This window comes from Myotis brandtii, unplaced genomic scaffold, assembly GCF_000412655.1.
Source record: "Myotis brandtii unplaced genomic scaffold, ASM41265v1 scaffold237, whole genome shotgun sequence".
Lineage (NCBI taxonomy): Eukaryota > Metazoa > Chordata > Mammalia > Chiroptera > Vespertilionidae > Myotis > Myotis brandtii.
In genome coordinates, this window is record NW_005358943.1 from 963,504 (window position 1) to 978,361 (window position 14,858).

A 14,858-nucleotide genomic window follows, 5' to 3' on the forward strand; every position below is an offset into this window, starting at 1 on the left:
TAAAATATATAAAAAAAAAAGAATTTAAAGATTAAAAAAAAAAGAATCTCATCAAACGAATGATTTTTATCTATTAGGTACTGTATTAAAGGATAACATGATACAGTGAAGATTCGTATGCTCTTTACACAAAACAAATCAGATTAGCACCAATAGATTACAGAAATGGGACCAAAATTCAGACTAATCTGTTTGAAAAACTATAGTATATCGTCTTCTGTTTTATCTCAATTACTGGTATTATATGTCAATGAAAAATAGGTTTTCTTGATACTATTTTTTGACATAAAATAACAGATAGAACTGTAATGTTTTTCTCTTAAAAAAACTATCCTATACTTAACATATCTTCTATTGCAATTATGAAATAACACACTAAGACAGTGGTAAACTCACCTCTATAATAAAAGAGACAAAGGTCAGAAAGCACGAACCAGCGTTTCTTCCACAGCTTCATGCCAGTGCTGTCCTGCATTCAATCAGCATAACAAAGAACTCTTTTTCATTTCAGGAAATTAAAACCCACTTCTGATGCATTTATTTAAAATAAGCTTTAAAAACGAGGTGTGTTTGATATTGCTACACAGAAATCTAACTCAGAAGCTAATAAAAATTTGGGGTAGTTTTCTAGGGACTTGCATCATATAAAGATATTCCAAAGTACACTTGGTCTCTGAAGAGTAATACAGTCATGTAAAAGGAATACTGTTGAAGCAATCTGATTTGGTTTCACATTTTTAAACAATGTGAAATTCACTCTTCTGGAAACATGTCTGCGAGCCTGAGGATAATGGAACCATGAAGCAGTGCGGGCATTCTGGTAAACCAGATTTAATAAATATGTTAATCGTCAACAAGAAGGAAAATATGTGAGGTGATTTAAAATGACTGCACTAAAGAAACCTCAGCATATAAATACATTTCATAAACACAGTTTTCTTCTTACATATACGGTTTGCGTTTTGCTCATCTGGCAGAAAAGAGTGCCTATTTGGCAGCTCCTTCTAAATAATTTAGTTCATAAAAATACCAAGCTCAAACAAAATTACAATTTTAATAAAATATATCTTCCCACATGTCCCATATGCAAGAAAGCAAGATTGCAAGAAAACAGGAAACATGAACATGAAAAAGATGGAAGGGGAAAGAAAAGAGGCCAGTTCTCATGTTCATTGATTAATATTTTTTTAATTTAGTTCTAATTGTGACCAGTATCTTATGATGACTTTGAACTAAGGAAATTGTATGGATGAAAATCTCTTTTAAGAAAAATATTTGTCCTTAAAACGAACAGCTATGCCAAAGAAAGGATAAAAAAAAAATTAAGGTACATAGTACTTTCAATTTCCTAATTATATTGTCTTTCTTTAGTACAGGCACTTTTTAAAAGATTTTTAAGCAGCTCTGCAAACAAATATTCTCTGTTAGTCACACTTATTACAAAATAATAACTCATAAAAGAGAAATTGGTTGGTAACACTTTTGAAATACTAAATTAATTAAGGAATCAAGAAATAAGAACAAGAATCATTTTAAATAAAGAGTTCCATAACCTCTATTAGGCTCAATATTGCACTGAACTATTTATGCACATTATGTGGTCTCATTAGAAAGACTAGTTAAAAAATCTTTTAACTTGGATAAGTTTAAATATAAGATGGTTAAAATATAGAAAATGATCTTTAAATAAAAATGAAAACTTGAACCCAAGTTACATATCCAATCAATTCAGTGAGAAATTGGAAAAAATAATTTGGAAATTCTTTGGATTTTTAAGATGGTCCTCTTCCAATACATTAGCTTAGCTGCCACCCATCTTTCACAGGGAACAATGTTTAATGAATATTTCTTACCAAATTCGTTATTAATTTTAAGAACACAATAATTAGGTCATCTGAAAACAATTAGCAATATTGGACAGAAAAAATATGCACCACCAATGAATTATTATTTAACTTATTCTGTATCACCTGTATACATGTAGAATCAGAGACAGAATAAAACCAGATAAAGGTCTTAAATGCCAAATATATCACCTCAGTTATCTGGTGGTCATTTAGCTGAAACCTAGCTGAAAACCAGAAATTAAATAAGAAAACAGCAGCCAATATGCAGTCAAAATAGATACGCATCCTTACTAATTCCAACACATATGACAAAGCTCCAAAAAAAAAAAAAAATTAGTCATCAAGTTTCCCAGACAATAGAACAATATATAGCCCAACTTATCAGGATGTTAACCATGTTTGGGCAAACAGGAAAACAAGAAAAGAAAAAGAAAAAGAAAGAGAAAAATAAAACAAAAAACAGCATTAAGAAAGAGGCCTTGAGAGCGCAGACGCAAAAATCTGGAAGAAAATCAGAAAAGTCTTAAATTATGATCAGATTTCTCTATAAATTAAAGTATATAATTATATATTTCTCTAATGCTTTTAAATGAACAGAAAAATGAACAATACCTCTGGATGGGTTTTTTCAGTTTAAAAAATATTTCTGGCCACCAAATTTTAGCATGTTATTCCTAACATTTCATACAGCATATATTTAACTTCAAATCTAGACCTACCTATAACAAACACACAGTCTCTGTTCTAACCATCATCCTTTTCTTGGCTCATTTGTTCCTCTAACATCCTTAGTGCTAATAGAAGTAAAAGAATCTGGGTGGCTCCTCGACAGGTCCTTCTCCATTTTACATAACCGTCTCAGGAACATTCAACGGGAAGAGTCCCTTTTATTCTGTCCTTTTTCCACATCAAATAGGAAAAAATAAATACCTGTTTATAAAGCCAACCTCGTCTGACCACTGGTGCATTAGGGTTCCTTTTAATTGAATTTGATCTCTTTCCAAAATTATGAACTTTTTTCGAAGCCCGTGAAGTCTAAATAGAAAAAAGCACAAGGTGGTATTAATGATTAGGTGTTTGAGTTTATATTTCATCCTCACAATTTTAATCTCTTTTCAGATTCCTCTGAAACTTGCAGGACTTAAATCTTTTCAGGTGAATTATTGCAACTCTGCTTTTGCTGGCTTAGTTCTTCCAAGTGTAATAATTCTGCACAAAGACTTCTTCCCCTGGGATATTATAAAAGGATCACAGGTTTTACAATCTCTCCTTTAAAAGATGGACACACAATTTCTAAAAAGGCACTGGGGGTGGCAGTATTTTGTCCTACCTGCTACATAACTTGAATGAACCTTGAATAAAAATTATTAACAAATCTTGAAGAATAAACCAAAAGACGGAACTTTATGCGATATATCTGCATTGAATAGTGTTATTTTAATTACAGAAAATTAGCAGCAAGTCACAAGAGAAATATTCAGATATAAAACACAAGCAAACAAATCACACATCAAGTCAAAACAAGGCTTAATGTCATAGACAAATCTGAACTTGAATGATACCAGACAGATGGTTTTTACTATAGTCTTAGAAGTACACATAAGGATATACAAACTTTTAAGATACTGCTATGTTTAGCATAACGATTTATTTTGGCATAAATGGTAGTAGAAACCAACAAACATAAAAACAAGAAGCTGAATTTTAATTTCTGTATGAAAGTAAGTAATATCAAATGATTTCTTATTTTCCAACTTAGAATCTTTGGGAAAGCTAGCTTATTAGAATTTTTCGTTTTACCTAAAGCATGTGTTTTTTGTTTTTTAAATTTAATTTGCTTTTACTGTTTAAATATTATCTAAAACTCAAATGGTACAAAAAGATATACGAGGACCATTCTACTTCTTTCTCAGTTCTAGACACCAGCACCCAAAGAATCACTGTGTGTGCATCTGTGTCTATCTACCTCAAATAATTGTTTTCATATATATGGAAGATCTCCCCCCCATCAAATGATTTAATATATAATATTTACTTTTCTGTTCATCTATTTCTTGGAGCTCACTATGTAAAGAAAATGGCTATTTACATTCTTGTCTGTGCTATAAAGCTTTTAAACTTTGTAAATCAGATAGGTGGAAAAAAATGGTGTCCTTTTTTGGTTTTAACTGGCATTTTTTTCATATTATGAAGGATCTGAGTACCTTTTTCACATATTTTTAGAAAAAAAAAAACTATTTTCCCCCCTCCAGTAAAGTGATTTTACATATTTGCCCCTTTAAAAACTGGGTTTGTAAGCCTTTTTCTTATTGACTCATAGCACCTCTTTAATTATAAAGGAATTATTCTTTGTTACATGGATTGCAGATATATGCACGCATGACAATTTTCTATGGTTGAATCTCTCAATTTGAGTTCTGAGTTTTATATCATTTTTAGAAAGCCCATTCACATTCTGAGTTTGTTCTTTTCCTTTTGTTTCTTTCTTTAATATTTTTATAGATTTTTAGAGAGAGGGGAAGAGAGGAGGGAGAGAGAAACATCAATGTGAGAGTGAAGCATTGACTGTCTGCCTCCTGCACTCCCTCTATCGGGGATTGAACTCAAAACCTGGGCATGTGCTGGGATTTGAAATTAAACCAGCAACCTTTTGGCACATGGGATGACACCCAACCAACTGAGCCACTGGCCAGGACCTCCCCCCCCCCCCCCTCTCTTTCTTTCTAACAAAACAAACAAATCTTTCATTGTTTTCTGTACTGCTTTTATAGTTTTAACATTTCAATACCTGACCTACTTGGAAAATTTTTGGTGTAAAGTACGAGGCACAGATCCAACTTTCTTTCTAGACGATGACTTGGTGGACCCTAATCCACCTATAATTTTTCTAGATTTTAATTAAAATTATTAATTAAGCATTATAATACTCAGTTATCTTACTAGCATTTTATATTATACTAGTGGTCTGGTGCACGAAATTCGTGCGGGGGGGAGGGGGTATCCCTCAGCCCGGCCTGCACCCTTTCCAATCTGGGACCCCTCTCGCAATTTGGGACTGTTGGCTCCTAACCGCTCACCTGCCTGCCTGCCTGATTGCCCCTAACCACTCTGCCTGCTGGCCTGCTCACCCCCAACTGACCCCCACTGATGGCCTGCTCACCCCCAACTGACCCCCCCTGCCGGCTTGCTCACACCAAACTGTCCCCCTGCCCGCCTGATCACCCCCAACGCCGGCCCCCCCGCCACTGGCCTGATGACCCACAACTGCTATCCTATCCTGGCCTGATCACCCACAAGTGCCCTCCCCTCTTGGCCCCTAACTGCCTCTACCTCAGCCCCACCACCATGGCTTGGTCCAGAAGATTGTCTGGAAGGTCTCCCAGTCTAATTAGCATATTACCCTTTTATTAGTATAGATAGAGGCCTGGTGCACGGGTGGGGGCCGGCTGGTTTGCCCTGAAGGGTGTCCCGGATCAGGGTGGGGGTTCCCCAGGAGGGCAGGGAGGCCTGGGCGAGGGGCCTGTGCTGCTTTGCAGGCCAGCCATGTATGCCCCCATTGGAGTGGAGGTCCCCACTGGGGATGGTGCTGGTCTGGGTGAGGGGCTGGGGCAGTTTGCAGGCCAGCTGCGCCCCCATGGGGTGAGGGTCCCCACTGGAGGGCGTGGCCAGCCTGGGTGAGGGGGTGAGGGCTGTTTTCAGGCTGGCCACATCCCCTGCAGGGTGGGGGTCCCCACTGGGGTGCCTAGCCAGCCTGGGTGAGGGTTGAGGGCCGTTTGCAGGCCCCTCCCTCGGCGGCCAGCCCAAGCTTCCCGAGTGCTCAGGCTGGCTCCGTGGCGGCCGCCCACAGGCCCCTCCTTCGGCGGCCAGCCAGGGAGGGCGGGAAGATTGGTTTCCTCTGTCGCCAGGGGTGACCCAAGCCTCCCGCCTGCTCCGGCTGGCTCCTGCCACCATCTTTGTTCCACTAATTTGCATACTCACTCTTGATTGGCTGGTGGGCGTCACAAAGTAACGGTCAATTTACACATTTCTCTTTTATTAGTGTAGACAAGAATTACAAATTATTTACATTTTTAAAGAGTGTGAGACTGCTCACTCCAGGCATACTTAATAGGAATTTCTAGGCCATTATATTAATCTTCACCTTTAAAACTTAAGTTGATTCAATAAATTGCTATTCTTTCACACAGACATCCATTACATTTGTAAAATTATTCAAAATCTGAACTCTGTAATATTTTTTAAAATGTAAGTCATTGCATTATTAAAACATAATCTTATTACTTTATATTCCAAGCCATTGCTTATGTCAATTACTGCGAATGTAATTAGATTCATGTAATAATAAAAATGAAATGATTATTCTGTAATTATAAAATCTACTGAGAGTCATAGTAAGATACTGACTACCAATTATACCAGCTATCAATAATTAACAGTAAGCAAAATAACTTACTCTTCCTACAGGGCTCATTGGATATACTGCGTAATCTGAAGTCATGTTATAGCTAGAAGCTTCGTTTGTCATACTTATAGATCGTTCCTTCTTGTCTTCAGATGTCATAGCTGGAACAGTCCTGAAAATATATGTCAGAATGCTAGAACTTGCTGAGTATTTAAACTGCTTTACAATAAAGCTTACCTAGAGTTAACAATGCTGGAGTCCTACTTTCTCAAAAAAGGTGGATACTAGGTAGAGCTTAATAAGCTCTAGGCAGTGGTTCTCAACCTTTCTAATGCTGCGACCCTTTAATACAGTTCCTCATGTTGTGGTGACCCCCAACCATAAAATTATTTTCATTGCTACTTCATAACTGCAATTTTGCTACTGTTATGAATCGTAATGTAAATATCTGATATGCAGGATGTATTTTCATTGTTCGCGACCCACAGGTTGAGAACCGCTGCCTAGAGTCAGAACTTAATGTTTACAACTACTTTACATATAATACTTTTTCTAATCACCACGCAAGTAAATATGTTTATTTTAATAAGCAATATTAGATACTCTACTTGGTCATCTAATTGGAAATTTAAAAATTTAGTTACAAGATTAGCTGTTTAATATTGAAAACAATAACAGCGATATCAATAACTAATATTTGTGAATAGATTTCTAGTATAAGATATTTCCACACATATTTCATTTGATGCTTATAAAAATCCTGAGAAATGGTAATTACCACTATCTCTGATTTAATGATGAGAAAACTGAGCTCAAATCAGTTTAACAATCTGACCAAGTTTACAGTTTCTGACCTTACACCTTGAGCTCTTGAAATACCTCTTTTTGAATGACTGGAAAAACATCTTTTGAAATTATACTCCTTATAAAAACATTTTTTGGTAATGTTTCTATATCACATACAATAAACAGATGTCATTCTGTTATTATACTTGACTGCACATATCCAGATAAGAAAACTGTTAAATTGTACTGCATTAAGTAAAATATGGGTAACAGCAATCTCAATGCTAATGCCATTTTGAACAGAGGCATTCCACGAAACTCTTTACTTACTGTTCATTCACTACAAAAATACAATTGTCCTGTGATGGTTGTCCTGTGACTGGGTGTTTACAGGTCACTTTCCTTTCATTATGGCTGAAAGAAAAGAGAAACAGAGAAAATGTATATAAGTTCTTTCATTATCACAAACATTTTTCCAATATTCTTATAGCAAAATAACCACTTCTGTATTAAAACACTGAAGTTAGTGGATAAAACAAGATGAAATTCAAACCCATAGCTGTTGAAATATACCTTTTTTACTATCCACTGTGTGTACACATGTAAATGCTAACTTACAGTTTTACAATACAGATAAGCTCAACCCTCCAGTCTGACCTCAATTCTTTCTTCCCACTATTTTATAAATAAAGTAGATTTGTTTCCACGGTTACTGAATGTTACATTTGATAGGTAGGCCACAAAAGTACGTACTAGTATCTACCCACCTCCATTACTTTGTGTCTCAATTTAAGCACTTAATGCTAAAATTCACATTTTGGGGAAAAATTAACAGTACTACTATAAGGGCACCAGCATATTAACAAATAGACAGTACCATTTGAAGAGCAGTAACTTATGGTGTTTTTGTTTTACAAAAGAATTGCTATATAAATAATGTAATGGGATTGCTTTTTGTGATACTTGAGGAAAATATGCTATAGAAAGGTGGAATCTGAAGGAGAAAATAAAAACCCTAAATAAAACGTGAAAACAGAAACAAAGAAAAATCTACTTGTTATCTGTGCTGAAAAAAAAGTTTGCTTTGAATTAAAGGGATGACATCACTTCTCACCCTTTTGGCTAAGATCAAGTGAATTAAAGAGTGACTATTTTTTTTTTTTGAGAGTAAGACCTTTGCAAAAGAAATACTGTTCTTTCAAGGTTGAGTGATAAGATTAGGTCTTCTACTATCTTCTTGAAATGAGAGTAGAAAATATCCCCAACTATTTATCTAGCTAAGCCAAAGATATTAGATGCCCAAAGTAATATGCAATATACATCGACATAGAAGACATATCATCATGTTGAAATTAACATTTTTTCCATTGGGTTTTATCCATGAAACAACCTAACATTGGTATGTTTTAACTTAGATTTACTTTCATTATGAAGAAAATTTTCAAAATGTTATATTGAATACTGCTTTTAAATCTTCAAAGATTATTACATGTGCGCTGAATTTTGGGAACTCTACAACCACAAGCCACAAACTTTCTGGCAAACTTTAGATACTTAAGTTCCTTTTCCAAATCCTAACTGCCATTAATATTTTACTGGTAACTCACTACTTGAAACTCTAGACAGTAAATAAAACTAAAACCATATAGAAGAAAAAGTACAGATACAGTTTTTAAAAAATTACACATTGACTGTTGCCATAGTAGAATGATTGGTAGACTATAATGAGTTTCTATTATTTCTTCAGTGAATTGGTCTACTAAGCACATGTTACTATATCAGTTTTATTTATTTATTTTTTTTGTGGTGGTTTGTCTTTATACAAACATACCCAATAAGTGTTAAGATTTAGTGGGTTTTAGATATTTATTTGGGTGGTATTTTTATTACATAAAAAATAAGCAAGTGCCTCTCTTACCTATTGATTTTAAAAAAGTACCATAGTGGAAATAAATTTATGTAATAAGCAATAAATTGGTAACAGAAAAACAAATAAAGTATAGCCTCTGGAGATAATTGGAAAATACTGAAGTACTCAAATGTGATGACCATTATGAATGTGTCAAAGTATGTAAATTCTAATATTTAAACAGTATAAAACACCATGGGAAGAAGAGGGAAAAGTAACCTGTGACAGGGATTAGATTCTCTAATAAAGAAAAATGGAGAATAGCTATTTTTTCCTTAAAGCTTCTCCTTGGGAACGGGCGTTAAAGAGCTAGAGTTGGCTCAGTGATAGAACAGAAATATGAAAATTCTTTGTATTAAAAACCAATACTGTACAAAGAAAACAAACACCCCCCCTACATATTGCATCATTTCCCCATGCTAAGTCATATTACCTGGGAGGGATACAGTAGACTCTAATCCTAATATTCTAGAGGCTCTAAATTATAACAATATGGCTCTGCAGCAATTTTTGGGCTAAGAGACTACAATGACTTCCTGAACACTAAATAGATTTAAGTAACCATTAGACAAGGTGTAGGACAATGAAGAAATTTAAATAAAGAATGAGTAAAATGGAGCCCAAACAGTCTCTTCCCTGAAAGTGGGCACTATTTCAATTAAATTGACATTTTTATCATCTCATCTTAAAGTAAAATTAAATAAAAATCTTAATATTCCATCTTAGTTAAAAGACCAGTGACTAAAACCAACATCAAATATGAATATTTTTACATTCTTCTTCTACTACTTAATGTTCTTGTATTAAATTAACATAATTCATATAAAATCTCTAAGAACACTCTGAGGTCTTTTATTGTTTTTAATAAACGAAATAATCTTTCCTAATATATTTACCTAATTGCTAAAACATAGTAAACAAAGAAGTTTTCTGAAATGTTTACTCATTTGTTCTGACTTATACAATATTCCTAAAATCTGGCTCTTGGTTACTAATTAAAACGAACACACACACACACACACACACACACACACACACAAATGTAGTGCATTTTCTAAAATGTTAAATCCCAAAAATCTGTACAATGATATATTTTAAGTAATAGTTAGTCAAGATTAGTAGAGGTTTCTATAAAATTCAAAATCAGAAGAACAACATTTTACAGGCAATTAGAATAAAAAAATTGCCATCTCCTGTAAAACATACTTACTAAATAGAAAAACCAGAGTAAACAGAAAAACCAGAGTAGTATTTTCTAATTTTATCAAAATTTAATTAAAATAAATAAAAATGTATGACATAGCACAAGATCAATTCCAGTCCTAACTGTAAAAACGTGGTAATTTCCCACTACCTGACAGGACTGTCCATCCTCATTGCTCTTAAGCAAATGTACAGTGGGGCCTTGAGTTACGAGTGTCCCGACTTACGAGTTTTTTTGAGATACCAGCTGTCTCTCGGCTGATTTTTTGCATTGAGTTGATAGAGTAATTTGAGTTAACCAGCTCCTTAACGAGCTTGGTCTCGGAACGAATTAAACTCATAAGTCAAGGCCCCACTGTATTTTATATACATTTTTAGATATTTAAAATTTTAATTAAAAATACTTTTAAATTTGAAAACCATTTCTTCTTATTATAATGGCATTTACACTTTATTTCTATAGTACGTTGCATTTTTATGTACAATACCAAAGTATAAACATAATTTCTAAATCATTCACAGAAACTAAAAATGAGTTAAATACTGACAGCCAATAAAAAAATCAATGTAAATAAAATCCAAGTGAGTCTATGGAAAAAAATCTCCCTCCCCCTCCCCCCCAAAAAAGGGCACCTGTTAGCCCTGACCGGTTTGGCTCAGTGGATAGAGCGTCGGCCTGAAGACCGAAGGGTCCCGGGTTCGATTTCGGTCAAGGGCATGTACCTCGGTTGTGGGCATATCCCCAGTAGGGGGTGTGCAGGAGGCAGCTGATCAATGTTTCTCTCTCATCGATGTTTCTAACTCTCTATCCCTCTCCCTTCCTCTCTGTAAAAAAAATCAATAAAAAATATTTTAAAAAAGGCACCTGTTAATGTATAAAATTTTTTTAACACCTAATACGCTAACTCTTTAATATGTATAGCAACAGGGCCCTGAGAGAGTTGGCTGACCACTATTACTGGTAAGTACCCAGTCATGACCACTGTCCCTGCACAAAGGAGGAGTGGCTGCCTGCTCAGGACCATGAGGGCAGGCAGGGAACACAATGAATGATTCCCGGCCTTTCCTCAATTCAACCAAAGTTTGTTGTCTCCATTATTTACAAAGCATATGTTTTCCATCAGCCTAAACTTGCCATCCTTTTTGTAGTTACAAGTTTGGTTGTGGTATGTTTTTTTTGAAGGGCCTCAAAATTCAGATCAGGAGTACCATCAGTTTCACTCTAATACTTGTGCAGCAGTGTGTTCCAGTGTGATTCATCTACTAGGGGGCAATCTGAGCATCACATAAATTCCTTATTTGTTTGTGCATGAACCTGTCTGTGGGCAACTCCAGGAGAATGCAGAAAACTGCACCCCAACAGAATTCCAGCCACATGGGTGCACACACATCACACAGCTGCATAACTTCAACCATTTGCCAGCGACTTCATTGCCTGTTTTATGAAGCACACTCATCCACACGTGATACACCTTTCTGGCTAATTCCATGCATCCCTACTTCCAACACTTCCCAGTAACTCACAAGCTGAAGGCCTGGCCATGTCCATTTCCACAAGCAAACTGCAGGTCTTTTTCAAGGCGAAGTGTAATTGCAGTGTTTTTGTATTTCCTATCCATTTAGCGTGTGTGAAACGGTGCAACCACTTTTATTAGGTTCCTGTGTTTATTTGTATGTGTGACTAATGAACTTTTTGAGTGGTATGCTCTGAAACCCATTTTTAACAGGAGTCCCATGCTTTTCATTGCTCAATTTTGCACAGTGGGGTGATTTTTAGGAACATATGTGTTGTGTTATAGCAAAACTGACTGTGCTACTATGCTAAGAAGTAACATACCTCTCTATGCTATTAGAAAATACATTTGAGGCTTTGCTAGACAAGGTGTCAGATTTAAAATCCTTGCCAGGGATTTTTACGCTTCATAAATGAAAAGGAAACACTGGAAGATACGGTTTTACATAAATTTGTGTTTCCAGAGGAATATGTACTTACAAAGAAGGTATGAAACTCAGGTCTTGATAATAAAACATACATGGTCACAGAACAAACTAATTCCCATCTTGTCTCTGAACTCACTGTGACACACCAAGAAGTCCAAACTTTTCTAAATATAACCCTAGGTGTTCAGCTACTTTTCCTTCCAGACATCTGTCTGTCAGTGAAATTTTAATACATAGGTTTAGATCTGTAGTTCCCAACTAGGAGTGATTTCATCTCTCAGGAGGCACTTGGAAATATCTGGCAATAGTACCGAATGTCACAACTGGGAAGTTACTACTGGTATAATGGGTAGAAGCCAGGGAGCTGCTAACCACCTTACAATGAACAGGGAAGTTTTCGACATGAAAGTAGTAGCCAGGTCGAAATAGGGCTGATGCTGGGAAACCCTGCACCAGGCTTTCACAGCCCTCTAATGATGAACGGTAATGAGTAAGCCACCTGCATTATTTCTCTAGAGACAACAGAGGCTGCAGGAAATAATGGCAGTTGAGAGTACAGGTTCTGGAGTCAGATCCTGGCACCTCCACTTACTAGCTATGTGGTGATCTTAGGCAAGTTACTTTATCTCTCTATACCTCAATTTCCTCAATTTAATAACCAACAACCTGTATCCTAGCTACTGTTAAGATTTTCAGAACTGCCCTAGGTACTGGAGATAGTAGTGAACAAAACAAACAAAATTCCTTGCCCCCATTTTCTAGCGCAGATATTCATGAGGATTTAGAGTGAACGGTATAAACGTGCCCTGGAACACAAGTTCTCGATCATTATTTACTTTTATTATTAACTACAGGACAATCATCTTATGTCGTTGTCATTAGATTACTGCTCGCTAACTGTTTAAAGCAGTTTAAATTAGCACTTGCCCAAGTAATTGTTTAAAACTCATGCTATTCCACTCTACTCATTATATACAGGAAAAGAATAAAGATGTGGTCTCTCTTGGTTTTCATGCTTCTGGTAAAAATACCTGACCCTAATATGTCAAAAGGATAAAGGAAAGTAATCCATATATACAAAAGCCTAAGTAATCGAATGACAGAACAACTGGTCGACTGGCTGCTATGACGTGCACTGACCACCAGGGGGCAGACGCTCAACGCAGGAGCTGCCCCCTGGTGGTCAGTGTGCTCCCACAGTGGGAGCACCACTCAGCTGACTGACCTGTCCCGGCAGCCCACCAGCCCAGCGGCAGCCACTCATTCCCTCAGTAGTCCTGCAGGTCCAATCTCTGGAGAATGGGCCAGGCACCGACAGGCTTGCACCGCCTGCACGATCCCTCGGGCACCACGGCCGCTTCCCCTCCTTAGACACTCCGCAAGGAAGAAATGATATAAAAGCGGCTGCCAGGTGGCTCCCGACTACCCGCGTGAACGTCAGCGGGCTGGATCTGGATCCTGGGCCGGCAAGGGCATCCCACCATCCCGCCCAGAGGGCCGATCGCTTTTTAGCCCCCCATCATCTCCCTCAGGACGGGCACCAGACGCAGGGCTCATGGCTGGCAAACTCTGCTGTGGCAGCGCAAGCCTCTCCCAATCAGGACTGACTGGGTGTCCTGACATTTGGAAATATCTGGCTAGTTCTGAATGTCACAACTGGGAAGGCGCAGCATGGCTGGGTTGAGCGGGAGTGGCAGGCAGCACTGGACTGCTGGTTTCGGCCCAGTCCCCGCAGGCCACGCCGAGGGACGCCACCCGTGCACGAATTCGTGCACCGGGCCTCTAGTTCCCATATAAAAGCTCCAGAGGGATCATGTTTTTATGCTAGCAAAGGCAGTATGTGAGCAGGTTCTTAAATAGTGACAACACTTAAAAAAAAAAAAAAAAGGATTCAGCTCTTCCAGGGAGTTCAGGTCCGTGAGCAGGTTCTTAAATAGTGACAACACTTTAAAAAAAAAGGATTCAGCTCTTCCAGGGAGTTCAGGTCTGAAGGAAATAGGTCATATTCACTAGCTCAATCTGAGGATCATGCTGTAGCAAAGGCCCAGGTACCAGGTGTACCAGTTAATAATGTGGATTTTTTTCAATACTGGTAAAAGGATGAAATCAATGCCAGTTTTAGAAAAGACATCAAGAAATTGACAAACAGCAACACAAACTGCTTGCTCTTTGGCATTATGCCCTCTTCACTATTTACTCCCAGACATTTAATCATTGACTATAACTAGAAGATCAAAGGAAAGACCTGCTTATTTAAAGCCTCTATGGAACTATTTCATTCAATAATAATTTGGTTTTAAAGGATCTTAAGATGAATAAATCAGTTGTGTATAAACTGGTATATATATTTCTATCAAAATGCATGCACAACAAATTAAAAAGGACATGTTTATCAGCGAGAGAAGTTCATTAGTCTACCCAATGGCTTTTCAAATTGTGTATGTGTGTGAATCAAACAATAAATCACATAGGTAACTACCGAAAAGCAAAGCTAAGCTGTGCTACTTTTAAGCAGTTCTGAGCTTTCTGGGAGCCTACATAAAAAGGGAAAGCTGATCAACTACAGAGTTCCTATAACCTATTTATGGAAACAGCAAGTTACTGCAATTCTAGTAGCAGATGCTTTTATACAACAAATAAATTGCATAGCAGCGCTCTGAAGCTAGGGGAGGCCAGTATTTGTGTCCCTTCCAGGGTCACTGGAGTGAGACAACCTTTTGTTATTGTTCAGTCCACATCCAGCCTTCCCTCAGCAGAAGGCTTATAGAGG

The 14,858-nt window shown here is 37.0% G+C and overlaps 1 protein-coding gene across 16 annotated transcripts in view; it reads right to left on the bottom strand.

The window, feature by feature from the left end:
* PLEKHA5 (pleckstrin homology domain containing, family A member 5) overlaps nucleotides 1-14,858 on the bottom strand; it is a 209,781-nt gene that overhangs the window by 78,420 nt on the left and 116,503 nt on the right. For all 16 annotated transcript variants that reach the window (XM_005866758.2, XM_014540161.1, XM_005866756.2 and 13 more), the window contains exons 2-5: nucleotides 7,366-7,449; nucleotides 6,301-6,421; nucleotides 2,778-2,882; nucleotides 397-469 (exon numbers count right to left, since the gene is read on the bottom strand). In XM_005866758.2, coding sequence (XP_005866820.1) covers nucleotides 397-469; nucleotides 2,778-2,882; nucleotides 6,301-6,408 — 286 coding nt within the window. In that variant the 5' untranslated portion in view covers nucleotides 6,409-6,421; nucleotides 7,366-7,449. The remainder of the gene's footprint in view (nucleotides 1-396; nucleotides 470-2,777; nucleotides 2,883-6,300; nucleotides 6,422-7,365; nucleotides 7,450-14,858) is intronic.